The sequence below is a fragment of the Oratosquilla oratoria genome, unplaced genomic scaffold (genome assembly GCF_046742065.1).
Source record: "Oratosquilla oratoria isolate Oo_2021 unplaced genomic scaffold, ASM4674206v1 SCAFFOLD69, whole genome shotgun sequence".
Classification (NCBI taxonomy): Eukaryota; Metazoa; Arthropoda; class Malacostraca; order Stomatopoda; family Squillidae; genus Oratosquilla; species Oratosquilla oratoria.
Window position 1 is genome coordinate 878,661 of NW_027467733.1, and position 27,013 is coordinate 905,673.

The 27,013-nt window shown below is 38.3% G+C and overlaps 2 protein-coding genes across 3 annotated transcripts; one reads left to right on the forward strand and one right to left on the reverse strand.

The window, feature by feature from the left end:
• Window positions 1–1,270: 1,270 nt before the first annotated feature.
• Window positions 1,271–9,200, reverse strand: Rpe (ribulose-phosphate 3-epimerase). The gene is made up of 6 exons (XM_076182569.1): window positions 9,113–9,200; window positions 8,748–8,976; window positions 6,929–7,084; window positions 6,515–6,622; window positions 5,250–5,471; window positions 1,271–3,856 (listed from the first exon to the last, which is right to left on the reverse strand). Exons 2-6 carry the CDS (start codon window positions 8,835–8,837, stop codon window positions 3,743–3,745), a joined length of 690 nt encoding a protein of 229 aa, XP_076038684.1. The 5' UTR covers window positions 8,838–8,976; window positions 9,113–9,200; the 3' UTR covers window positions 1,271–3,742.
• On the forward strand, window positions 9,132–26,175 carry LOC143023902 (methionyl-tRNA formyltransferase, mitochondrial). Of its 2 annotated transcripts, XM_076182566.1 has the most exons (5): window positions 9,132–9,508; window positions 12,098–12,292; window positions 19,467–19,589; window positions 24,807–24,985; window positions 25,594–26,175. In XM_076182566.1, the coding sequence occupies exons 1-5, from the start codon at window positions 9,255–9,257 to the stop codon at window positions 26,049–26,051; spliced, it is 1,209 nt and encodes a 402-aa protein (XP_076038681.1). In that variant the 5' UTR covers window positions 9,132–9,254; the 3' UTR covers window positions 26,052–26,175. The 2 variants fall into 2 exon arrangements, with proteins under 2 accessions (XP_076038681.1, XP_076038682.1); XM_076182567.1 differs by lacking the exon at window positions 12,098–12,292 and having other exon boundaries at window positions 9,234–9,508.
• The last annotated feature ends 838 nt before the right edge of the window (window positions 26,176–27,013 follow it).

Consider the following 27,013-nt stretch of genomic DNA (forward strand, 5'->3'; position numbering starts at 1 on the left):
AAAAAGCTGACTGGGAAAGAATACACAAGGAGGAAACAACAATAGAAGAGAAATGCAGTATTTTGACAAAAATTTATAAAGAGTGGAAAAATATGTGCCAAGACAAAAGCAAGAAAAAGGATATGTAAAGTGTTGGTACAACAAAAGATGTAGGGAGTTAAAAGACAAAAGGGATAAAGCTTGGATAAAATGGAAAAAAAGACAAAAAACCTGAAAAATGGAAAATATATACTAGTTATAGAAATGAATATGTTCCACTCTACAAAGTCAGAGTCCTCTGTTATGGGCACTGTCCTAACCTCCCAATAGGGGGAGTTTATGACATTAAATTCATTATTACAATTCTGGTTATCTTCAGGTGATTTCATTCAGCTGAACATCAAACCCTGCATACCTGATGGTTGAATAATCTAGTTTTAAGAACATTTTCAAATATGAATTTTAGATTTATTCCAATAGGAATCTTTCATGTTAAAACGGTAGTCCATATTTCTGCCAATAAATATTTTCATGTTGAGACACTTTCTGCCAATATTCCTGATAGTCCCTTCCCTTTGGGTTCCCCTCAGTCAACAGAGTAACATCGTGAACAACCTTCTGCAGAGGATGCAGATTGTGACCATAGTCCTTGGGACCCAGCTGACCCTCCCTAATAGCAAGGACATGACGCCCTCGAAAGTCTTGAGTGAAGGCGAGTGTCACCTTGGAGGAGTAAATATTCCGAGGGTGGACAGAAACTAGTCTTTCACTAGGGAAAACTACCTTTTAAGGTTTATTCTGCAGTGGAATGGTGACGTAATCAGATACGTGCTTAGTTGTGGGTTTCAATCCTGAAATTCCTTCAGATTCCCAGGGGTGACTGGGACCTGTCCAAACAGCCAAAGTGTACAAGCAGGCTCCTTACCTTCTTACCCCATTGCCACTTCAAATATCTTTTACTGTTTTCAACATGCATGTCTTGAAGCAATATAATGCATTTCTCTTTCATCATCCCTTTCTCAACAAAATTATGTGTGGCACTGGTCAATATGGGCACCCCATATAGACCGTAATGTATCCACTGCATGCTACTTAGCCACTATAACATGCAGCCAATACCCCAGATGGGGGTGGTGGTATTAATAATAATAATTAATAAATAATAATAATAATAATAATATCAATAATAATGATAATAATGGCCCTTCTAGTCTAGAGAAGGATACTCGGCCCTGCAGATGGGCAATCTGGATCAGATCATAATTAGAGGAACAGAAATAATTATAAATAGTATATTTTTTATATTTAATGTTCATTTCCCAAATGTACAAAAGTGTATAATACTGCTTTCCCAAAAAATGTTAACCTTTAAAAACCTATTTGAAAATACTCGTAAAATAACCATGACAAAACTTACTCCTGTGTTCTTTATATAACTTTCATGAAGGTGGCTCAATTTGGACTTGTAACTGGCAAGAGGTACTGAATACACTCTTAACTTTGCTTCTGCTGAAAATAATATTACTTCATTCAGTTTCACGACATAGAGGATTGATATGCCATACCAAAGATATAATCAAAATTAATTAAATAACACAAGTACATTTTTTACATTTATATTACTGCTTACCAATAATCAATTATTACTGTCACTGATGTGCAGTTACATAAATGTGAATGAGCTACTATAGCTATTCTCTTTTCATTGTGAGTATAACATGGTTTAAGTAGGAAGGGTTGACATGATGGGGTGAAGATTTTTCTCTCATGCCTAACCACCTTACTATGAGGATAATGGCTCATTTGATTCTGGGGTGGGATGACAAGAATTATTATAATCAATGTCTTTTCTTCTTACTTTAGCTGCAATGGGTGATTGTTGTTTACATTCTATTAATTCCATGATTGCAGTGGCATTTTTTTTTTCAACTATTTTTTCAATATGATCATTTTCAGTAGGGAGGGGTCCAGTTAAAATCAGCTTCAATTTCGGGTTGTTCCTTCTACAAATGAAACAGCCAAGCATCAAAGAGAATAAAATCATTGCCAATGCACTCAAGATTTTTTTTTTTTGACAGGCCCCCTAGAGAAGACCTATTTTACTTCTGGTTTACTGTAGAGGTTTTTCTTGAAAGACCTTTACATGTGACCTGACCTCAAGGCAATGTGACCTTTCTTAAGTTCTTGTATACTCTGAATGCACACCACTTTCTTGGCAAAATATTTTCATGTAGAACAATATCCAAAATGTCAGAAAAAATATAACTTTTCTTAAAGGCCCTAGCCTAAAAATGGAGCTGTTTGACAAAGTCACTTCCCCATGACTCCTTCAAAACATCTAATCAAATTTTAACTAAAGAAGAAAGAAAAGAAAAGAAAAAGAAGGAAAAAGAATAAAATGCAGCATCATGATGAATGCATGGTTTACACAAAACTACATCTCATCATCTCATTAATCGTATGGAATGATTCAACATGTTATATATACTATGTGTGCCAATGGCATTTTTCCCTTTATAAGGGAGGCCAAATCAAAATACTTCAGCATATTCAAATAAAAACCCATTTAACCATCCCTCAGCATGTTAGCTGGGAGAAATCTAGGAACAATGGAAATGTTAATGCAACATAGCACCTTCAAAACCTCCTAATCTATCTCAGTAATCCATCTTACAAATATCTCTGGCTATCAGCAAGGGCAGAAGCTAAAACTGACTAAGTAGCATAACATGACATGCCAGAATTTGCTTCTTGTACATTCCATAACTCCCATTATCCCACAGATTTTAATTCTTACAACTTTACAATACAAAGATCATACTTGGAACAATCAACAACAGAAAGTACTTATAACACAGTCACCATTATCATTTATACATATTCTACAGTTCTAGTTCCTTCTCAGATCATTCTTTTGCCTCAGTAAAATTGAGTGTTGTTGTTAGTTTACTCTTCTGGCAATATCACAAATACTTCAAATATCTTCATAAATCAAATAATTTTGATCTTTGTTTCAGTTGCACCTGAGCACCTCCTAGCATAAGTTCTTCACCACCTTTTTCAGTGATAAAGAGAGAGAAGAGATAGACAGAGACAAGATAAAAAGTGAAACAGGACTCTATACTACATTAGATTAAGAACCATAAACCAATTACTTATGAGCCAAATGGTGACACCTTTCCATACTTTATTAGTTACTAAGCCCTATATAGCTTTCACCTCCTTTTCTACAGATACACACACAAAGGATTCAGTGCCGCCCCCTCAAAGCATACATTGACCTTGACTCTCTGTGTAAGAAAAATATGACATGAAAGGATTCTTAGTCTCTGTGCTCCACTTTATTTAGTTACCTACACCCACAGGAGCATGGATGAGGTGTCATTGTGCCCTGCCACAAGATGCTCAGCAGCAATGAAAAGGTGAAGTCATAGGGGTGGTGAAGGAGATATTTAAGGAATTGTATGATGACAGAAAAGCTCAACATTCCTCTTTCAATGTAGATTGATCTAAAAGAATATTGCACGTCTGGTTCATGGGTGTATCACTATATTCCCTAAAATACTGACTGTATAAAACTTATACAATCAATACTCCATATGGGACACATCATAACCTACACCACTATTATCATCATCACCTCAGTCTCCTACTACTATTATCACTATGGTACTAGTACTATCCCTGCAATTATACACATTACTTAATGAGATACATCCAAACCGGGCATATTCATCAGATATTTGCATTTTAACTATTCTAATTAGTCAGCACTGTGTAGAGCTTTGTCCACAGATGATCTTAGCTTTGTGATGACACTCTTAGGATCTTGGGCCTTCACAACAGCACTGCCTGACACAATCATATTGGCTCCAGCCTGACAAAGAAACATAAGATGAATGAGACCTACATCTACAAAAATCCACTTTACACACAATTAGAATCAATTTAATATCCCTTCTATCTCAGCACCTTGTGAATGATGGGACATCCCTGAAACCCACCACACTGGTCAGGCCAAGGTAACTGTACAATACCTTTCATAAACCAGTGTTCCTTTGGAAATAAGACATCAAAGTCATGAAAATGGAAAAAAGCAAAGTTTACTGTGAAAAGATCATAGGAAAGGCAGATACAACAAAAGAATTGTCAACATAATTAAGTCCCAATACAATAGTTATATACAAATTATCTTATGAATATGATATGTTCCAAAAGGCTGTTCATATCTTGAATTGTTTAAAAGTTGATATTTTGACGGATATAGGCCCTATAAGTACATTCATAGGTTAGCACTATTGTATTATGTACACACACATTAAACACATATAGTTATTTGGATGATGGAGAAGATAAACACAGGGGAAGGCACAGAACCCTAAACACTAACGTTTCATTTGCATAGACCTTCTATGCAAATGAAACATTAGTGTGTTTAGGGTTCCGTGCCTTCCCCTGTGTTTAGGTTCTCCATCATCCAAATCATTTGTCTAAAATACTTATCAGCATATAGTCATAAATAATACAATAACGTAATAAATAAAAAATAAATAAATAAATAAATAAAAAAATCCACTCAGCCATGGACCAATTCTGCTATCCAGTGCCTTCAACCTCTTATGTTCTATGTTATGTTCAAAAGCTTTCCTGCCTCCACCTCTGGTGATCACCTCCTTATCATTGTATACAAGTGTCAGATTGATCTTTTGTGTGCCACCATCTAACTTTTTATTATCGTTACTTTTGTTTTCATTTAGCACTGGAATTATCATTAGTTTCATATTTATCACCAGGCATGATGAATAAGAGATAAAATCACTTCCTGGGTACAGATGGAGCATGGCACATCCGATTGTGTTCACAAGTAAAGAGGCTGCCCCTGGGCTGTAGTGCTGCACTGCCTGGGTATCAGCATAAATATGAACTAGTCGGAAGCTCTTGACTAAAAATTTCAGCTTTCATATCTGCACAAGTCAAAGCACACACCTACTCATGAAGGGTCATCCTTGTCCCCCACCACATTGTATGGGTTGAAGATGATGCTTCCACAGTAGGGCCCAACAGCCAGAGCTGCTGATTTACCTCAATGTCTTCATTATGTAATGACCCATAAGCACATACCAGTAATAATTACATCATATAAGATGTTGTAAAGAAATTGTAGTTGCTGTGAAATAAAAAAACCTGACACAGCAAACATTAAAGACCGAAAAAGCACACAAAACTTTGAGACACAAAACACAGTAAAATAACCATACTGCACAACTCACCTCTGCACAAGCTTGTATGGTTTCTAGACTGACACCACCATCCACTTCAATATCCAGCATTGGGTATGCCTTTCGTAGTGTTCTGACCTTAGGCATCATGTCTGCCATGAACTTCTGTCCACCAAATCCTGGTTCCACAGTCATGATCAGAATCATATCAGCTTGCTCTACATGTGGAAGAACGTCTTCTACTGGAGTGCCAGGCTTGATACCAATACCCACCTGAGTACAAAACAGTATTTAGTCTAAGAATGGACTGGAATAATGTGGGAAAAAAAAAAAAAAAAATCTTGAATAAGGGGGAAGTTGGGAGGATGAGAATACATAAAATATTTGATGACTGGATAAAGTATTCTTAGTGAGAACATGTGACCTTGAGCTTGTTGTTATTGGTCAGCCTTCAATGTTTGTGGATCACAGCATCAACACTGGATAACACAAGTTGTGACAAGTCCATTCTACCACGCTGCCTCATAAGAAGGTGAAGAGTGTACACCAGGAGGCATGTAGCTTTGGCTGAAGTTGCTGGAAATTGGAGAGGAGTGTGGGATTTGAGCCCACAACTAAGTGAATGCAAGACCAACATACTTCTGATTATGCTACCAGCACACCTTGCACTTGATCATGTAAGTATCTATAGGCTGTTTAGCATTGCTAGCATACAAAGATGACAATATATCCAAAGTAGAGGACCTATGATAGGATCATGACAGGGCAATCCTCCACAGTTCTAATGTCATATACTGGTCTTGAGGTAGCTGGTAAGTCACCACATTCTTCAAAGGATGTCTTATTGAAGAAAAATTCTATTGTTGTCTATACTGTTCCCAATGAGGGGTAAAGAAGGATGGTGTCTTCTGTATTTCTAGTGTGAATGTGAGCATCTGGGAGATGTGCAATTTGAAGAAATATTTATACATACCTATCATAAGGCCTTTTCCTCTTTATAAGGGGTTGGCATGCACCCACCCCACACTTATCCAAAACCCATTTATTCCCCATTTCATAATAGCATCTCAAAGATGAAGAAATACAGTATGTACAGTATTATCTGGTAAGGTCATGTTAGACATTAGAATTAAAAGTGACAGTAGTAAATAATAAAAACAAGGACTGAAAAGTAGGCAAGGAAAACACTACAAATATGATGGTGACATAATGCAAAACTGAGGACTCATGGGGAAATGTACTGTTACTAAGGGCTTGTGCATATACAACTCTTATTGCATATACGTCATTACTGATGACTTATTTCAGTAACCTACCTTCATTCCTGCTTCACGAATTTTGCGTGCAAGATGAGGAACATTATTGGTAGCTTCTAAGTGGAATGTGTATTGACAAGCTCCTGCATCAGCCATTGGCTCCACCCACTGCATTGTAAAATACTTAAATGTTAATACTTAAATCTGAAACTTCTTTTTTATATAGCAACACCTTCCATATCAAGTGGAACTTGACAGCAGTCATAGTAAATGGACAAGATATTTCATTCAATATTTTATGACCTTTACTGAAGTGATGCAGTTAAACTCAAGGTAATTATGTCAAGTAGCATGTATAGCTCTGGCTGCTGTTCAATTAAAAGAAAAAATCAACACAAAATCAGCTACATGAAAGTAGAAAAGGAAAGTGCCAAAGAACATATCATTCACAGAATAAAAATATATACCACTTACCGATTCTGGGTTGGCAACCATCATGTGCATATCAAAGAAAGCCTTAGGAACTTTGGGTCGTAGACATTTGACCACTGGGTGCCCAAATGTCAGGTTGGGAACAAAGTGGCCATCCATCACATCAAGATGAAGATAATCTGCACCACTATCTAGCATCTTGAAACAAGAAAAAATAATTTGTTCAAGAACCACAGGTCAAGATAAAAATTTCAACTGATCAGTCAACACAATAGCAGTGGATTCAAGGTGTTGGTGTATAATGTGTATTTCATTGCTAAATGAATGACACATATTGTGTCTACCCATCAGTTTTATCAATATTTATTATGGAACTTATTATCATGCTTCAATTTTGTTCTATTCTATTTATTTTTATTATCCTTTCTCATACAAATAAATGGTTTTTCAGTTATAATTCCCTTCCCCTTTCCCCTTCCCAATCATAGGAAGTTAGGTTTGGTTTTTACCCTGAAAAAGAATTAAAAATCTTTGCCAACTTTCACCAAATATTGGCCAAGATTGACAAAAATTCACATCTACAATAAATAAAATTCAAGCTAATTTTGTGTCTGATATTGATGTTCAATGGATTAATGTCTTCCCAAAATTGTAGGCAAAGGGATTGTAACTGAACTTATATGGGACAGAAATATATACCTACCAAAAGGTCCTTTTCCCCTGAACCCCTTTATGCCCAGCAAGGAAAATATCCCTAATACGAGAGGATGTACACATGTATAATGTAGACAGGCATGCCACCACAACATACAAGCATACATCCTAGTTGCAATGGGGTTAATATGTAGATATTTGTGCTATTGTATATTGTCTTCTTTATTATATTTGAATGGTAATTATTTCTATTTACGAGGCTCTAAGTGACTGTTTAGTTTTGTTAGATAATGGTATACTTATGTGAGCAAGTGTTACAAGTTCATCTTTATTTTGTGTTTTGTCCTCTCTACTTTTGGCACTGCTGTCTTAATTTACTAATTTGTTAAAAATGTTGGCTCTGTAAACTTACTATACCTAAAAGCCCTAACATCACATCTAGGGTACTTATAATCAATTTCAAAGACAAAGTCCTCTACTATTCTTTTCTGTAGTTCCCAAGACTTATCCCTATGGTCTGTATTCAGATGGACCGCATGGATATGAACTGTCATTTAGGGTAAGCTAGCCATTAATATCTTTTTGCTATAACATAATGATAAATGCATGAAATCACAGTAGTGCAAGGGGCTATTACTTCTATTTTTTCATGAAACAGACTACAGCTTGGCCATATGCTTATAGTAATCTCAGTACAATTGGCTACACTTGTATGCAGCTAGGTCTTACTGGAGTACCGTAATACCCAAGACCTAGTGTTGATATCCAGATGGGCTACCTTGTTCTAGCTTGTTGAAGTTAAGGTGACCTCACCACGGCACGGCCTATGTATATGGGGATTGTGACATTATCTTTAAGGAGAATGACTAAATGAGTCTTAATTTAGATCTTTATTATCCTATTAGTCAAGGAATTTACACCTCTCAAATACCCCAACAATTGCCATTGCGTGGAACACTAACCATACAGCTGGGATTGATGGATGCTTGACCACTAGTCTCAGTAAGTCTGTACCTTACTGGTTTATTTGGATAACGATGGGAATTTTCTCTTAAGGTTCACAACACAAGTGTTTAGTTTGTGAGAAAATAACTAAATATTCTGTATTTCTTTTCAACTTTAGGGTAATATATTTCTTTCAAGGCTGTTTTAACTCAAGTCAATTGACAATTGTCTATGATTTTCAATAACTTTGCCTAGCCCTTACCTTAATGCAAGCACTGTGTAGATCTGACAAGTCGGCATTCAATATAGAAGGCCCGATTTTACACTGAGGGTGCTTACTATCGCAGGCCATTATTGAAATTCAGTGTATTCTACTGTCAATCTTGAGATATTTCCTTTACTGTTGCCGGGACAAGTAGTAAGTTTGAGAACTGTGTAGTCAGCTGATGCCACAGACGACAACGCGCGAAGTCAGCGATGTTTGTTTGATTCTGTACAACGTGAAATCGTATATTATTAATATTCTGAGTTGAACGAGAAAATAAAAGCTATTTGCATATCCTTACAATATTACCAGACTTTTGAGTACGATAAGTATAATGATTTAAGACTGTAACTACACTTTACCTTTCACCCTCTAGAACATGCATACGGACGCCGTGTTGACAACTGTCGCTTATTTCCTGCCGGGATGCGGCACGAAGTCTGTCGTTTTGCAAAATCAGATGTGTGGTAATGCAACATCGCCTGTCGTTCCGGGAACGTAATCATGCGTGTCATGAATCGATTGACCTCAAGGTTAATAATAGTCTTTCGAAATGCCTTGACGCAAACTTTCGATCTGGACGGAAACAGTTTTCATAATGGCATAGCTCATTTCAAGAAATTTGCGCACGGAAGTGCATACACGGAAAATACTTTGCAGAGATTAAAACGAGGACCACCATGGAATGTGCTATTCTTTGGGACAGATAATTTTGCTGTGGCAAGTCTGAAGGAATTACATTCGGAGACATTGTCGGGGTAAGGAATATGAGGCTTAAGAATTGTTGACAAATTGGTATGAGTGAAATTCAAAGAAACAGGATTTTCTCAGCGAAATGAACGTAATTTCATTGGGTGCTCAGACAGATTAATGGCAGTCTGATTTATTTTGCAATGTATATAAATATATTGTCATAAATTATTGTTATTATGGTAATAGCGGTGTTAGAAGCAAGAGTCCTAGGCATTATAATTATTGCAGAAATGTGCACAGTAGAATCTTTAATTAACTAACGTTAACTAGTTAGGTTAGTTCAAGGATAAAATTACAGAATTGCGCAAACACTTATATTTAACATAAAACATCGTTGTGCCATACCTAGCGCATAACCTAATGTAACCATTCCATAAAAAATCTTAAGTGCAAAAAAGAAAAATGAAAATGTGTTTGCAATATACTGGAATAGAACCAATTCAAGTTAGGCAAGGTTAGGTAGGTAAGATTAGGCACTGACATCTAAAATGCAGCGATTTCATATAAGCTTAGTTGTGAAGATATGGAAATTATATAATTAAAACATGCAGGGCATTGACAGTCCACTTGACTTGGTGCTAAATATAAATATATCAGTTGTATTTAGATGATAGTTATATTATAACTGCTTTAATTTCTTTACTTTTGTTTTCTACAGTAGTAGTACCAGTACTATCTGAACAAAGATAAAGTTTTTAAGATAACATCTATTATTATTTACAGCTATTTGATAAAAAATAGAGAATTTTTATGGCATGATGACCTACTGTATAGCTAGATTATGGCAAAAGGGTCCAGCAGTGAGCCATCATTAACCTTAATGATACAGTAATGCCTGTGTAGGTGTCATGAGGTGTGAGTGGGTATATGAGGATGCTGGCATCAATGTCTTAATTATATTTATTTTGTAGTTGTAGTTGAGTTACCCCCAAATCCCGTGAACTGATTTGATAAAGTTTTCTGTGTTCATTATTTCTCGAGTGAAAAAAAAACAAGTAATATAGTTGTGACTTTACATTATAGAACACGAGTAGTGTGATGCATTGTACATTAGGCATAGATGGTGTGTGCGAGAATTTGACTCGTATTGAAGAGGTTAATAGTGGCCCTGCCAAATGGATGCCATTTGGATTTTAATTATTTATTTTATTTTATTTCATTTTTTCAAAAGTTCATACCTACTTGATTTAGTAATAGAAAATTAAATATTCATTTTGTAAAATATAATACATCAACATGACATACATTTTTCTTGGCAGAAATCAATAACAAAAAATCCTTCTGAAAGCAAATATTCTACCAAATGGAGCTGCGACAAGGGGTTTGAGATGTTGTGTTGTCTATCCAGTCCTGTCAATGTTAGTATGACAATGGCGTTGACATTGTGTACTAGATGTTCTACTACAAGTGACATCACCACACTACATATTTTTAAAACAGTGCCATGGAGCAGAGCTTCATGCTTTTCCTGAAGTTATGAAACTTCTCTACACCCCACAGCCCGAATGGATGCCAAAACCTGCCATCATCATCCCTGACAACAATTGTGATGATCTCTAGAATTACAGGTACTGCATTATTAAATACAGGATAGGTAGGTTAGGTAAGGTAGGGTAGGTTAGAAGAATTTATCATACTTTAATTTCTTAAACTTCCATATCTATCAAAACAAAGATGGCGTCTCAAGCAGTTTCCGTGGCTCTGTTCATTAGTGTTGATTTTAGCAATTTTTTCTTATAATAATTTCCACCAAGAAAAGCATATATTATGTTGATGTATTATAATTTATAAAATGAATATTTAATTTTCTAATTATATTGGTGTGCACTTCTAAAATTTTACCTCAATTTGTAATACTACTCAACACTCTTACCTCTATATGGAGGAGGATCCAGAAGGAGCTGTTATTCAGTCTTCAGATCTGTCTAAAGCTGTCTCTCTCTCTAATAAATTTTAACTTTTTCCTTTTAATTTGTCTCTAAAGGAGAGATTATATCTGACAACTTCTCTTCCTCCTCTTCCTCCTCTTCCTCCCCAGGTAGAGGTAAAGGGGTTGACATGTTATGAAAATGGGCAGTAGAGAGATGGTTCTATTTGCTGTCCTTCTTGCAGGACCAATAATCTAGTATGTACCTGGCATTGATCCCTTTGATAATGTAATCTATAAAGGCTTATGTGAATTTTACTTACTGGTAATACATATATACTGTATATGAAAGGAAGATCCTTTACTTTAGATTTCTTTTTTGAGAATTTAAGCTACTAATAAAAGGGTCATGAAAACAAATAGTTGTGCAGTATTTGTATTGCTCTTGAGCCCAAAGTTAAATTTTATCTATTAATTAATTATTATTATTATTATTATTTTTTTTTTTCCCTTAATTGAAGACAAGTGTTCTTGCCAAATTAATCACTGTAAATAAGATTTTTACATGTTGTTTCTAGGAATTTATATTATTCTTGTATAGCTGTGTTTCTGTGGTTTGGAAAATTTATTTACTAATGAACAAAAATTATTAGTAATCATACATTACCAAATTGACATAGGTCTTAAGATGTCTATTTTTCAGTCAAGATTAATTATGATTTTACAGGAACCTGATACAGAGATTGGATGTGGTAACTGTACGATTGAAGAAAATTAAGCCAGCTGTTTCAAGTTATTGTGAAAAACAAGGACTTAATCTGGAATTATGGCCTGTTCAGGTTCCTCATGGGAAATATGATCTTGGTGTTGTTGTGTCATTTGGCCATCTTCTCCCACAAGCCATCATAGAAGCCTTCCCTCTGTATGTAACTTTAATGTTTGTCATGCATTCTTTTGCCCATAATTGTAGAATTTAAAGGAGCCACCTTGTATATTATTATACACATGTGTATGAGTCTTTAATGGAAGATACCTGACAGTGGTGGTCCTGTTAGATGGACATGAAAATCACATTTCTGTCATTCATCATTAAAACCCACCAATAACTTGGAAATACATGACACTTGGACTGCATTTTGTCCACCTTTTTCATTTTGTCCACCTTTTCACACAAGAAAAGCTTTTAAATGGTATCTGTTCCCCTCCTACTACTATAGGCCACTGAATTAGTGACTGTTTTGTACACTATGGTCTTGGATACATGTTGGACTTGTGATCAACAGGTATTGCCCTTTTGGATTAGCTCATACATGGCTCAATCTATGGATAATATTGAGACCTTTTGTGTGTGTACCTAATTGTATATTGGGAAAGACCAATGCTCATTAGGTCCCATCTCTTATTCTCTAATTTTTTATTATAGCTAGCCTCAAATTCATGTACAGTTCCAACTTAATCTATATCCTTTATTTCTAATTATCATATTTAGATTTGAACTCTTGTATTGTTTGAGCTTGGGTGTGTGTGAATATTTACTTAATTGTAGCATACAGGAAAGGAGCAATGTTCATTGGGTCCTGTCTCTTATTCTAAATTTCTAACATACCTAGACTCAAATTCATGTACGGTTCCAACTTAATCTATATCTTTGATTTCCAATTATCATATTTAGATTTGAACTCATTTATTGTTTGAGGTTGGGCTGTATCACTTTCTAAGCTATTCCACTTATTTATACATGTACAGGGTGTTCAGGATAAATTTGATATTTTTGGAAAGGAAAGAAAAACATCATAACTTGGCCAAAAATTTATGTATTTTCAGAATTCAAAATGTATCTCTTCTGGCCACTGCTTCCACATCTGTCGCAATTCACAAGCTCACATCTCGTGGCCTTCACGGTATTCAAGGAACACTGAGCTGCAGCTAAGATTTCCTAATTTTTTATTCCGGTGCAAATCATTGTGATGCAGGTCACTCTCTTCCAATATTCCAGTGCTTTCCAGTTGTCCTTGCTCTTTAACTCTCACACCCACCAATAGTAAGCAGAATCAGCTATCCATTGCACTTTACCACTATTAAATCCTTCAAATGGTTCTGAAATGACAGAAGGTGAAATAATTATCAAATTTATCCTGAACACCCTGTATATGGAAAACTGTATTTCTTCACATCCTGACGACATGTGGGCTTTCTTAACCCCTTCGATACGATGATGCCTATGTAGGCGTCATGAGGAGCAAGTGGGTATGCAAGGATGCCGATGTCAGCGTCTTGATTATATATGTTGTAGTTGTACTTGCGTGACCTCCATACTCTGTAAACTGGCTTCATCATATTTTCTATGGTTATCAAAATTCATGGGTGAAAGAGAATGAGCAATACAGCAGTAACTTTATTTTTTATAATGCGAGTATTATGATGCAACATCGCACGTCTGGCAGCTAATGCTGCCCGTGAGATATTGGCCCGTAGTGAAGGGGTTAATATACTTGTATGATCTCTTAAAGCTCTCCCATCTTTAATCAGGAGACCTGAACACTATAATCATGTCACCTCTCTCTCTTCTATCTTTCAAGGTTGGTAAACCCAGTACTTTAAGTCTTTCCTCGAATGGTTTATGTGCCAGGCTGGAGACCAGATTGGTTGCTGCCCTTTGTATTCTCTCAATCTTACTTATATCCTTCACTGTGTGGGGACCATACTACTGATGCATATTCCAGTCTTGGATGTATCAGGGTTTAGATGAGTTTTTTTTCGTCATCTCCTCATCCAAATAATGGAGTGCTACTTTAATCTTATGCAGTAGTTCATATGTCTCTTGCACAATCCTGCTGATATGTCTGTCAGGTGACAGGTTGTTTTTTATCAATACTCCCAAGTATTTCTCCTGTTTTGCTTTTGTAATGTGTTCACATCCCAAGAAATAGTTTAAGGATAGCCTTTTGCCACTATTGCCCATTTCCAGTACTTTGCATTATTTGGTATTGGACTTCATTTCCCATTCTTGGCTCCATGCAAAAATAGTATTTAGGTCTTTTTCCAGTATCCTACTGTCTGCATTTTTCATTCTTCTCATGATTTTTGCATCATCTGCGAACATGTTGGCATAGCTTGTTGCTCTTTCCATCAAGTCATAAACATAGACAAGAAACATTATTGGCTCAAACACCAAACCTTGTGGTACTCCGCACATTACTGCTTTCCAGCTTGACATCTTGTATTTTACTAATGTCTTCATGTATCTTTCCTTCAAAAAGTCTTTAATCCATTCTAGTAGTTTGCCTCTCAGTCCTTCAACATGGAAAGAATGAGTGGAGAAAGACTAGTAAAAGAGGTGTGGAAGGAGTGAACATGAAGGGGCGACCTAGGATGAGATGGATGGATGGGGTAAAAGGGGCTTTGGGGAAGAGGGGAATGTCTGTTGAGGAAGGACAAGAGAAGACAGAAGACAGGGGTGAATGGAGAATGGTTGTGTATGGATGATGTTGTGATCCATGAGGTGGAATGGGTGGAGGATGGGGGGTGAGTGAGTATGTGTGAGAAAATTTGATGCAGCCCGAAGGAATTTCTCCCCATTTCCTTTTCTGCATGAGGGGACGGAGAAGGGGGGTCGCCAATTTAATGAAGTGGCCTTGCTCTGGATGTGCTGTGTCTTGTGACACTGCTTCTGACCCAGGGCAGTGGACAAGATGCAGGGATGTCCTGTCATCCAGGAGGTGCCAAGATAAGAGGGAGGGAAGAGGGTGGAGGGGAGTGGAGTGACATAGGGATGGAATGGGTGGGAGTGGTTTTTATGCCTTTGTTTTTTGTCTACCTCCCTTATAAAGGGGAAAAAGCCTTTGGTATATGTATGTTTATCTGTTTATTATTTATCTGTTTACAAAGGATTACAAAGGCAAAGCATGCCGACAGGAGACCTTTTGATCCATATCTAGGTCGGATGCAAAAAAAAAAAAAAAAAAAAAAAAATCATATTAATAATAAATTAAAACTATAACAATGTAAATAACAATTAAATACATAAATAAATGCATTGGTATAGTTGAATAACAAACAAACAGGTAAATAGTAAATGATAATAAATTGACATATAACTAATAATAAATGAAAATCAGACAGACAAATTATAACAAAACAAAAACAAATAATATAACATAAATTATAATAATTACAGCATCTTACTTATTATTATTTGATTATCATTATTGTGTATCTGTCCATTTATTATTATTTGCTATTTACCTGTTTGTTTATTATTTAACTTTACCTATTTATTTGATTTATTATTATTTATATTATAATCTTTATTTATTTATTTATTATTATTATAATTTTTTTGCATCCGACCTAGGTATGGACCAGGCCTCCTTTCAGCATGCACCTCCTTTGTAATCTTTTGTAGATGGGACACCATGAGCATAGCTCCCCTTCCTGTAAGATACAACTAGGTAGGTAAGTACACACACAACTCCCTGCCCATGAAAGTTGGAGTAATGACATGCAGTGCAGCTATACTGAAATTATTTCGGCCCTGGGTGGGGTTCAAACTCAGACTGCTGGAGTAGCAGCTGTGAACCTATCACTGTGCTGTCAAGTGGTGTGTGTGTTTAACCAAATTCTAGTATACTGGAAAGCAGCAAAATTTGTTGTTTTTTTCTTCTGCTTTCCAATTTATCATGCTTAGCCTCAAATTATACTTTCCTGTGTGTGTGTACTTAGTTTACCTAGTTGTATTTTACAGGAAGGGGAGCTATGCTCATGGTGTCCCATCTCTGTATCTCTTTATGTCTAATTTGCTTTTAAATTTGTGTATTGTTTTTGCACACACTATTGTTTCATCTAGTACGTTCCATACATCCACCACTCTGTGGGGAAAGCTGTTGTTTTTCAGGTCTCATCTATAAATGTCCTTTTTGAGCTTCCTTCCATGACCTCTCATGTTTCTCTTATCCCAATTTAGTAAGTCTTCTCTATCAAGGACTTTCATACCTCTCATAATTCTGTAGATGGTCAACAAGTCACCTCTTTTCTTTGTTCCAGAGTCGGTAATTCTAGTTTTGACAATGTCTTCATATGACAGTTTTGATAGTGTTGGGGCCCATCTTCGTTGTTGCTTTCTGGATTCTCAATTTTTCTTGTATTCTTTTTAGCACTGGGTGACCATATTGTCACTGCATATTCCAATTTTGGCCTTATCAGTGTGACTAATATTTTCTTTACCATTTCTTCACCCAAGTAAAAGCCACTTTTATTGACCTTAGTAAGTAATAGGTTTCACTAACAATTTTGTTTATCTGTTTGTTAGGGGACAAATATTTTGTGATGATTAATCCCAGGTCTTTTTCAGATCCCACTTTCTTTACTTCCTTTGCACCAATTTTATATTGTATACATTTCTTAATGTTGAAGTCCACTTCCTACTTCTGACTCCATTCCCAAACCCAGTTTAGATCTCACTGTAGTGAATCATAGTCCATTTCAGTACTCACTTTCTTTAACAGTTTTGCATCATCTGCAAAGAAGCATTTTTATATCTTTCCACATCCAGTTTATTCTTGAAATCGTGTATAGTTCTGGCATTCACTGTTTCTCTGTTCAGTTTGTTCCAGACATCAATCACTCTGTGTGGGTGGTGTGAGAGGTAAATGCAAGGGTAATGGGCTGGAGATTGGAGATGGTTACAGATAATGGAGAAAAGTGGGAGAGAAGCCAGTTGTTGTTTGCTGATGGCATTATGCTTGTAGCAGAATCAGAGAAGGTATTAAGGAAGTTAGGGACAGTGTTTGGGAAGGTGTGCAAAAGGAAGTTGAAGATAAATGTGGGTAAAAGGTGATGAAGTGTACAAGGGGAGAGGATAACAGTAAATTGGAAGTGAGTATTAAGGGAGAGAGAGTGGAGGAAGTGGACAGCTTTAGATACATGGAGGTGAATGTGTCAGGAAAAGGAGTAGAGGTGGAGGTAGAATGTAGATTGAAAGAAGCAAGTAAATGCCTTGGGGGATTAAAAAGTGTGATGAGAAATAGACATTTGGGAATGGGTGGTATGAAGGAGCAATTGTGCTGACAGCACTGTATGGGGCAGAAACATGGAATATAAGAGAGGAAGAGTTTAAATGTGTTTTCAGATTAAATGCCTGAGAAGTATGATAGGAATTACTAGGCTGGATAGAGTAATAAAAATGAGGAGGTGAGGAGGAGAGTAGAGGTGAAAAGGGAGTTGGGAGAAAGTGTTGATGAAAAAGAGTATTGGGATGGTTTGGACACATGGGAAGAATGAATGAAGAAAGAGGTGGAGCGAGTGAACATGAGGGAACGACCAAGGATGAGATGGTTGGATGGGGTAAAAGGGCCACTGGGAAAGGGGAATGTCTGTTGAGGAAGGGAGAAGACAGAAGATAGGGATGAGTGGAAAATGGATAAAGCTGTGATGCATGGAAGGGAGTGGGTAGTGGATTGAGGGTTAGGGAGTATATGTGAATAATATTTTGACCCAGTCTGATAGGATATCTCCTTGTCTTCTCTTTCTGCATGAGAGGACAGAGAGGTGGGAGTCACCAAATGAGGTGGCCTTGCTGTGGATGTGCTATGTCTTGCTGCATTGCTTCTGACCCAGAGCAGTGGGTGAGATGCAGGGTTGTCCCGCCATCCAGGAGCCAAGAAAAGAGGTAGGAAGTGGTGGTGAATGGGAGTGGATTATGTGGGGATGAAGTGGGTGGGAGTGGTTCTATGCCTTTGACTTTGGTTACCTTCCTTGTAAGGGTGAAAAACCCCTTGGTATACGTATGTATGTGTATATATATATATATATATATATATATATATATATATATATATATATATATATATGTATATATATATAATATATATATACATATATATATATATACATATATACATATCATACATATACCAAGGTAGCCAAAAGAGAAAAGGCATAAAATCATTCCCACCCATTCCATCCCTGAATACACTCCACACCCCTCCACCCTCCCACTCATCTTAGCACCTCCTGGATGACAGGTCATCCCTGCACCCTGTCCACTGCCCTGGGTCAGAAGCAGTGTCACAAGACACAGCACATCCACAGCAAGGTCGCTTCATTAAATTGGCGACCCCCCACCTCTCTGTTCCCCCATGCATAAAAGGAGAAGACGAGGAGAAATCCCTTCAGGCTGCGTCAAAAATTGCTCACACATACTACCTCACCCCCCACCCCCCCGCCCATTCCACCTCATGAATGACAACATCATCTATATACAACCATTCTCCATTCACCCCTGTCTTCTGTCCTCTCCCGTCCTTCCTCAACAGACATTCCCCTCTTCCCCAAAGCCCCCTTCACCCCATCCATCCACCTCATCCTGGGACGTCCCTTCATGTTCACTCCCTCCACAACTGCCTTCCACACCTCTTTTACTAGTCTTTCTTCACTCATTCTTTCCATGTGTCCGAACCATCCTATTACTCTTTCATCAACCCTATCTCCCAACTCCCTTTCCGCCCCTGTTCTCCTCCTCACCTCCTCATTTCTCACTCTATCCAGCCTTGTAACCCCCATCGTACTCTCTTTCTCTCTCTCTCTCTCTATATATATATATATATATATATATATATATATATAGAGAGAGAGAGAGAGAGAGAGAGAGAGAGAGAGAGAGAGAGAGAGAGAGAGAGAGTAATATTTAATTGTTGTCACAAGTTGTACTGATCAGAATCCTACAGTCCCATAGTGGCTGGCAATGGTCCTGGCTCTCCTATAGTTCTCTCTGTGAAAAAAAATTTGGACATGCTTGTTATATATTAGTGTGGGACCTCCATGTCACCAGCAGTAGGAGGAGGGGAGCAGTCACAAGATGTCAGCTCTCCTTTTGTGCAAAAGTGGAGGAAATGCAGTTGAAGGTAATACAGAGAGATATTGGGCCTGGTCTGGAGTAAAAATGTTTGCCCAATGGGGGCTGCATTTCTAGATGGAGGTAAGGATGTTCATGGGTTTTTGAAGATGGCAGCAGGGAGATAATTCCCTCCAACATCCTTCCTGCAGGATCATCAGTTACAAGGTTTAATGATTTTATTTATTTTTTTCCCTGATTTCAGTGGAATTCTCAATGTCCATGGATCGCTGTTACCAAGATGGAGAGGGGCAGCTCCAATCATGCATGCCATCATGAATGGAGACACGATTACTGGTGTAACTATCATGAAGATTCATCCTCACAGGTGAAGCATTTAACACAATTCAGCACATGTCATTGCATGTATTACCATTCAAATTCTCCTTTGTGCCATCACTCATAATTGTGATTGTGATTCATAAGTGTTTTAGTGTGATTTTCAAATTTGTTTTTTATGGAACTTACCAAGCTGGGTTCACTTGGGTGAGGTAAGAAGACTGTATCCTCCTCCTCCAGAGTATAGGCCAATGGTCCTGCTGTAGACACTCAAAGCTGCATGTGTGCATTGGTACTGCTCATGACCACGAATTCAGTGATCTGGGTTCAAGTCCCACCTAGGACTGAAACTTTAAGCATTACTGCTCTGTAAGCAGGTACTCCAACTCTGATGGGCAAGGAGTTGGGAGTGTGTGTGTATTTACCTTATTGTAGCATACAGGAAAGGAGCAACACTCGTTGGGCCCTTTCTCCTATTCTCTAATTTTCTAACATACCTAGACTTAGTAGGGGTTAGAAATGAGGAGGCGAGGAGGAAAGCAGGGTTGGAAAAATAGTTGGGAGATAGGGTTGATGAAAGAGTATTGGGATGGTTTGGACACATGGAAAGAATGAGTGAAGAAAGATTAGTTAAAGAAGTGTGGAAGACAGAGGTGGAAGGAGTGAACAGGAAGGGATGACCAAGGATAAGTAGGATGGATGGGGGTAAAAGGGGCATTGAGAGAGGGGAATGTCTGTTGAGGAAGGGAGAAGACAGAAGACAGAGGTGAGTGGAGAATGGTTGTGTATGGATGATACTGTGATGAATGGGTGGGGGATAGCAGGGTTAGGGAGTGATTATGTGTGAATATTTTGACACACCCCAAAAGGTATTCTCTCCATCTTTTTTCTGCATTAGTGGACAAAGTGGGGGTCACTGATTAAATGAAGCTGCCTTGGTATGGATGTGCTGTGTCTTGCTGCATTGCTCATGACCCAGGGCAGTGGGCAAGGTACAGGGATGACCTGTCATCCAGGAGCCAAGAAAAGAGGGAGGGAGGGGTGGTGAATGGGAGTGGATCTTATGGGGATAAAATGGGTGGGAGTGGAATTATGCTTTTTGACTTTGACTACCTCCCTTGTAAGGGGAAAAGGCCTTGGTATATGTATGTACCTAAACTCAAATTCATATACAGGTCCAACTTAATCTATATATATATGTCCAATTATCATAATTAGATCTGAACTCAAGTATTGTTTGGGCTTGGGCTATATCATCTTCTAAGCTATTTCACATATGCGTCTATATGGAAAACTGTTTTTCTTCACATCCTTTAGACATGTGGTCTATCTTAAGTTACTCCCATGGCTTCTTAAAACCCTTCCATCTTTAATCAGATCTTTTCTGTCAAAGCAGTCGATCTCCATTATAGACTTGAACAATGTAATCATATCACCTCTTTCTCTTTGATCTTTCAAAGTTGGCAGACTGTGTGTGTGTAAGGTCACAGCATTACCCATACATCCAGCCATATATGAGATCTGAGCTCTCATCTGGGACGGTAGTAGCTGTTGATCATGAGTCCAGCATGTGATCCAAGACTGTGGTGAATTTCACACACACACTCTCTGTCTCTCTTTCCCTCCCTACCTCTCTCTGCCTCCCCTCCCTCCCTACCTCTCTCTGCCTCCCCTCCCTCCCTACCTCTCTCTGCCTCCCCTCCCTCTCTCCCTCCCCTCTCCCTCCCCCCTCTCTCTCTCTCTATCTCACCACTCTCTCTCTCTCTCTCTCTCTCTCTCTCTCTCTCTCTCTCTCTCTCTCTCTCTCTCTCTCTCTCTCTCACCACTCTCTCTCTCTCTCACCACTCTCTCTCTCTCTCTCACCACTCTCTCTCTCTCTCTCTCTCTCTCTCTCTCTCTCTCTCTCTCTCTCTCTCTCTCTCTCTCTCTCTCTCTCTCTCTCTCCTTCTCCTTCTCCTTCTCTCTTCCTCTCCCTGTCTCTCCCTCTCCCTCCCTTCACCCCTCTCTCACTCACTCACTCACTTTCATGATAATAGATTAACCTTTCAATCACAGCATAAGTTTATATTTTTTCATTCCATGCATTCTTGATCCTATTCTATTCTAGTAGCTTTATTTTGCCCATCAAAAAGACACTGGAAACACAAAGATTATGGTCACCAAAGGTATAAGGTTCCTGATTATTTATTTTCCTCTATTTATTTTTAGGAGATTTTTTTCCCTTATCTTCGATATTAACTAATCTCATCTCAAACACATTCAAACTCTCCTCCCTCCCCCTCTTGTGTTCCGTATGTTTCTGCCCCATACAGTACTGTCAGCACAATCACTCCTTCATACAATCTCCTCTTAGCATCCATTCCCAAATGTCTATTTCTCATTACACTTTTAGTTCCCCAAGGCATTTACTTGCTTCTCTCAATTTACATTCTACTTCCACTCCTCCCTTTCCCGCCACATTCGTACCCAAGTATCTAAAACCACCCACTTCCTCCACTGTCTCTCCCTTAATACTCACTTCCAGTCTGCTGCCACTTTCTCCCGTTGAACATCTCATCACCTTACTTTTACCTACATTTATCTTCAACTTCCTTCTTTCACACACCTTCCCAAGCTCTGTCACTAACTTCCTCAATCCCTCCTTTGATCCTGCTACAAGTGCTTATCTCCCACTTTTTTCCATTTTCTTTAACCATCTCCAGTCCTTGACCCACTACCTTTGCATTTACCTCTCGCACCACCCCATCCATGTATAAATTGAACAGCCAGGGTGACACATCCCTGGTGAAATCCCACCTTTACCTCAAACCACTCACTCTCCATTTCTAATCCTAACACAAGTGCTACTACTCTCGTAAAACTCTTGACTGCTGCTCTTAACAGCTTTCCTCCTATCCCATATATCTACAATACCTCCCACAGTGCCTTCCTGTTTACCCTGTCATAAGCCTTTTCCAAATCTATAAAAGCCCAAAAAAAAATCCATCCCTTTTCCAATAGCTTTCTCATATATCTGTCTTGCCACAAAAACTGATCTATGCAACCCCTACCTGTCCTAAAACCACACTGTTTCTCACCAATTACTCCCTCTGTTCCTCTCCTTCCTCTCAATCAAGACCCTCCCATAAGCCTTCCCAAATACACTTAATAAGCTGATCTCTCTGAAAATACTACACTCACATTTGTCCCCTTTTCCCTTGTAAAGTGGAACTATACAGGCACTCCTCCAGTCCTCCAGCACCCTACCTTCTCTTAAACAAACATTAAATAACTTCACCAGCCAGTCCACCATCACTGTACCTCCTTTTTTTAGACATTCTGCATGACATCCATCCAACGCAGGTGCCTTACCTGCTCTCATCATCTTAACAACTGCCTTCACTTCATCTCTCCTTATTTCTCCTCCATTTTCCTCACTCATCACTGTCATTTTCTTAGTTCTTCCCACTGCAACTACCTTTCCCTCCCTATCCTCCTTCACATTTACCAACTTCCTAAAATACTCTGCCCATCTTCCTCTTACTGCCTTCTCTTCCATTATCATCTCTCCATCAACACCTTTTACCTTTTCTTCGCTACTTGATTTGCCTCCTTTTCCTCTCTTAATTTCTTTCCAAAACATTTTTTTATTACTTTCAAAATTTTCTGTCATACTCTTACCCCATTTCACATCTGCTCTCCTCTTTGCCTCCATTATCTTATATTTTACTTCTCTTCTCTCTTCTTTGTACCTCTATGATTCTCTTGTCCTATTTTGTTACCAATCTGTGAAAGCTCGCTTCTTCTCTTCTCTTCACAACTGCTTTCCTCTTTGCCTCCTTTATCTTATGCTTTACTTCTCTTCTCTTTTCTTTGTACCTCTCACATGATTCCCAATCTTTAAAAGCTCACTTTTTCTCTTCTACAACCTTCTTTGCTTCCTCATCCCACCCCTCACTACCCTTCCTTCTATTTCCTCCCATTCTCCTTGTTCCACACACCATCTTTGCTCACCTTGTGACTTCCTCCTTGAACCATCCCCATTCCTCCTCCACTCCTAGTTCTACTCAAACCTTCACTCCCACTCCTCTTTCAACTTCTTGTACTCCATTTCTTTCTCATTTAAGCAGTTCACTCTAAGCACCTCTCTTCCTTTTGTCCTTTTCCTCTTTCTCCATCTATCCTCCACTCTCAACTTACCTTCCACCAAAAAATTATCTGATATTCCCCCACTCTCTCCCCTTAGAACATGTACATCCTTAACTCTTCCTACCATACTTCTGGTTACCACTATATAGTCCATTAACGCTTTATCTACCACCCTTCCATCCACCACCCTCTCCCATGTGTACTTATGCTTGACTTTCTTCCTAAACACTGTATTTGCCATCATCAGCTCTCTTTTGAGACTCATCTCCACCATCAACTCTCCACTATGATTTTTTCCTGTAACTTTGCACTTCCCAACCACTCTTATCTATTAGTTCATTTCCTACCCTAGCATTAAGGTCTCCCAGTACCACTACATTGACATTTCTCCCTAGTCCCTCTATGCACTCATTTGAATCCATCCAAAAAGCCTCCCTTTCCTCCACACTCTTCTCACTACTAGGCCCATATGCACTTACAAAAACCCACATCTCCTTTGCTAGTTTCACCTTCATCCACATTAACCTTGAAGAAACCTCCTTCCACTCCACTACATGCACTGCACATTTACCTATCTCCTCACTAGTATAGACACCCCTGCTCTCCCTCATCCTCTCTTCACTCTTGAGAACCTCCCAACAACACTCACACTTATACTCACCCCTCCCTCACAACTTAGTTTCACTCAGTGCCAACACATGCATCTTTCTTCTCACAAACATACTGCCTATCTCTTCCCTTTTATGCTCATCTGTACCACATCCATGTACATTAAAAGACCCAAACCTTAGGATAGTGGTTGGAAAACTAGACCCTGTTATGCCTTTACTTTTTTAGGAATGTCCCCTTTGGGGCTACAGGGAGAAGGATGCCATGTTCTAATCTCTGTCCCATATTTGTCGCCTCTTATTACTCAAGTGGGAAGACTTGTGGCAGCATTCTTTCCCCCCACCTGAGGAGACATAAATCGCAATATTATGGATTAGACACTGCTTTTTCTCCCCTTATAGAGGAGGTAGCCAAGTCAAAGGCACATACCCACTCCCATATATTCCACTCTCATTCACCAATACTTCAAGAAATATTGAATTGGTTATAGATTATATTATGTTTGACTTCATTTACATTTTTTTTCTAGGTTTGATGTGGGAGAAATTGTCTGTAAAACAGAGGTACCTATATCATGGAATTCAAAGAGTGGAGATTTGACAAGACAGATTGCTGAAGTAGGTTCCAAGGCATTAGTAGATGTGTTAAAGAATCTAGAAAATACATTTACTATGGCAGTTCCACAACCAAATACTGGTATCACCAAAGGTGAGATTTTAAAAAACAGTTATCCTATCTGTTCAGTTTTGTGATGTGATTTTCACTTACAGGGAGACCTTGAATTACACATTTTATTAAATAGGGTTATATTTTTTCTGGAAAAAAGAAAAAAGAAAAAAAAAAGTCAAGGGATAAGAGAAACTGGGAAGAGGACTTCAACCAGAACTCTAGTTATTAAGACATTGAATGTGCCTGGATGTATGGATGAGAGCAAAAGGTGAGGTTGGTGGTATATTTTTAAGGTGAAGATGGATGTATTAGTATTGAGTGCAACAAAAGTGAAAGGGAAGGGAGAATTGAGTTTGGTAGCATGGAGGGTTGGATGTTAGGATGGTGAGAAAACAAGGGAGGGAAGGAGTAGCACTCTTAGTAAAGGGTGAGATAGGTAAGTGCATGTTGGAGTGGAAGGACAAAGAACTGGATTTGGATGGATGTATTATTTGACTTCATTACCCCACCATTAAGAGGGAAAAGGCCTTTTGGTATATGTATGTGTACAAGGGCCTTATTCAACATCCAAAAATTCATGATATGTGGTATATTATGCCATTAAGTTTTGCACTTCATATGTCTGAAATATATGCATTTTCTCACAGCTCCTAAGATGACTGAGCAGAGGGCTAAAATTGACTGGGCAAAAGTAACCTGTTACAATGTCCAGTGTCTCTATCGTGCCTTGGATGACAACTTCCCTCTGTGGACAACTTGGCATGGAAATACTGTGAAACTAAGGGAGATGGTGATGAAACAAAAATATACACAGGAACAAAAGTATCACACATGTGTGCATAATGACTCTCAATGCAGTAATGAAAATGAACATTTTAAGACAAACAGTAAATACCCAAAGGGTAGTGATGTGAAATTGCAAGAAGAGACTATACCAGGTGCTGTGATTTATTGTAAAAGGACCAAAGTTTTGAGAGTGTGCTGTGTGGATGGATGGGTTGAATTTAGAAAAGTACACGTCAAAGGAAGGAAACCCATGACAGCACATGACTTTTACAATGGATTTATCAGTAAGCGTAAGGCAGTTGATCATGTCTTTGGATGAAAGTGACCGATCATTTTGTTAGGAACACATTTCCATATAACTGTGTTTAGCTGTATTGTACAGGTGATGTGTACATAATTATGATAAAATGTTTTATTTGGTACTGCTTAAAGTTTTGCAAGAATTAAGTTGTTTCCTTTTACATGAAACTGTTTTGTTTTCCAAAAGTTTGTGGATCCTCCAACAACTTTCATACAGTTTACAAATAGGAAATATTCTTCTCTTTTTGGGATGGAATCAAGTAGGTAGGTGTTATGACTGACAGGTTACTATTACTTCCATCCTTATGAACAATATAGCCTCTTAGGTGTGGAGTGTATGTATATATACAGTCAAACCTCGGTTATCGAACGCTTCTGTTCTCGACCAAATCGGTTTTCGACCAAAAAGTTCGAGAATTTTACGTCTCGGAACTCGACCAAATTTCGGCTCTCGAACAAACCGAAAGAAGCCGAGCGTACCCGAACGCGGCTCACTCGCGAGCCGAGAGAACTCGAACGCTAAGGACGCTTCCTCCGTAGCGCATTTGCGATCAAAGTTCATTCCGAGCAGACGTGTTCGTTCTTATTTACGTAAATCTGACTTTTTTTCATCTTTGCATCGTGTATTAGCCCCTAATCATGGGTCCAAAGAAAACAAGTTCAAGTGGTGAAGAAAAGAGGAAAGTAGTGCGCAAAACTATTGAATTTAAAAAAGAATTAATAGCGAAATATGAATCTGGCGTTCGTGTGTCTGCGTTGGCTAAGGAGTTTGGGATGGCGAAATCGACGATAAGCACCATCCTAAAAATAAAGACCAGGTTAAAGCAAGTGATGTGGCTAAAGGATCAAGTGTTTTTAGCAAACAAAGGCCACAGGTATTGGAGGAAGTGGAGAAACTTTTGCTGATTTTCGTAAATGAGAAACAGTTAGCAGGTGATACTCTTAGTGAAGATGCAATTTGTGCCAAAGCAAGACAATTGT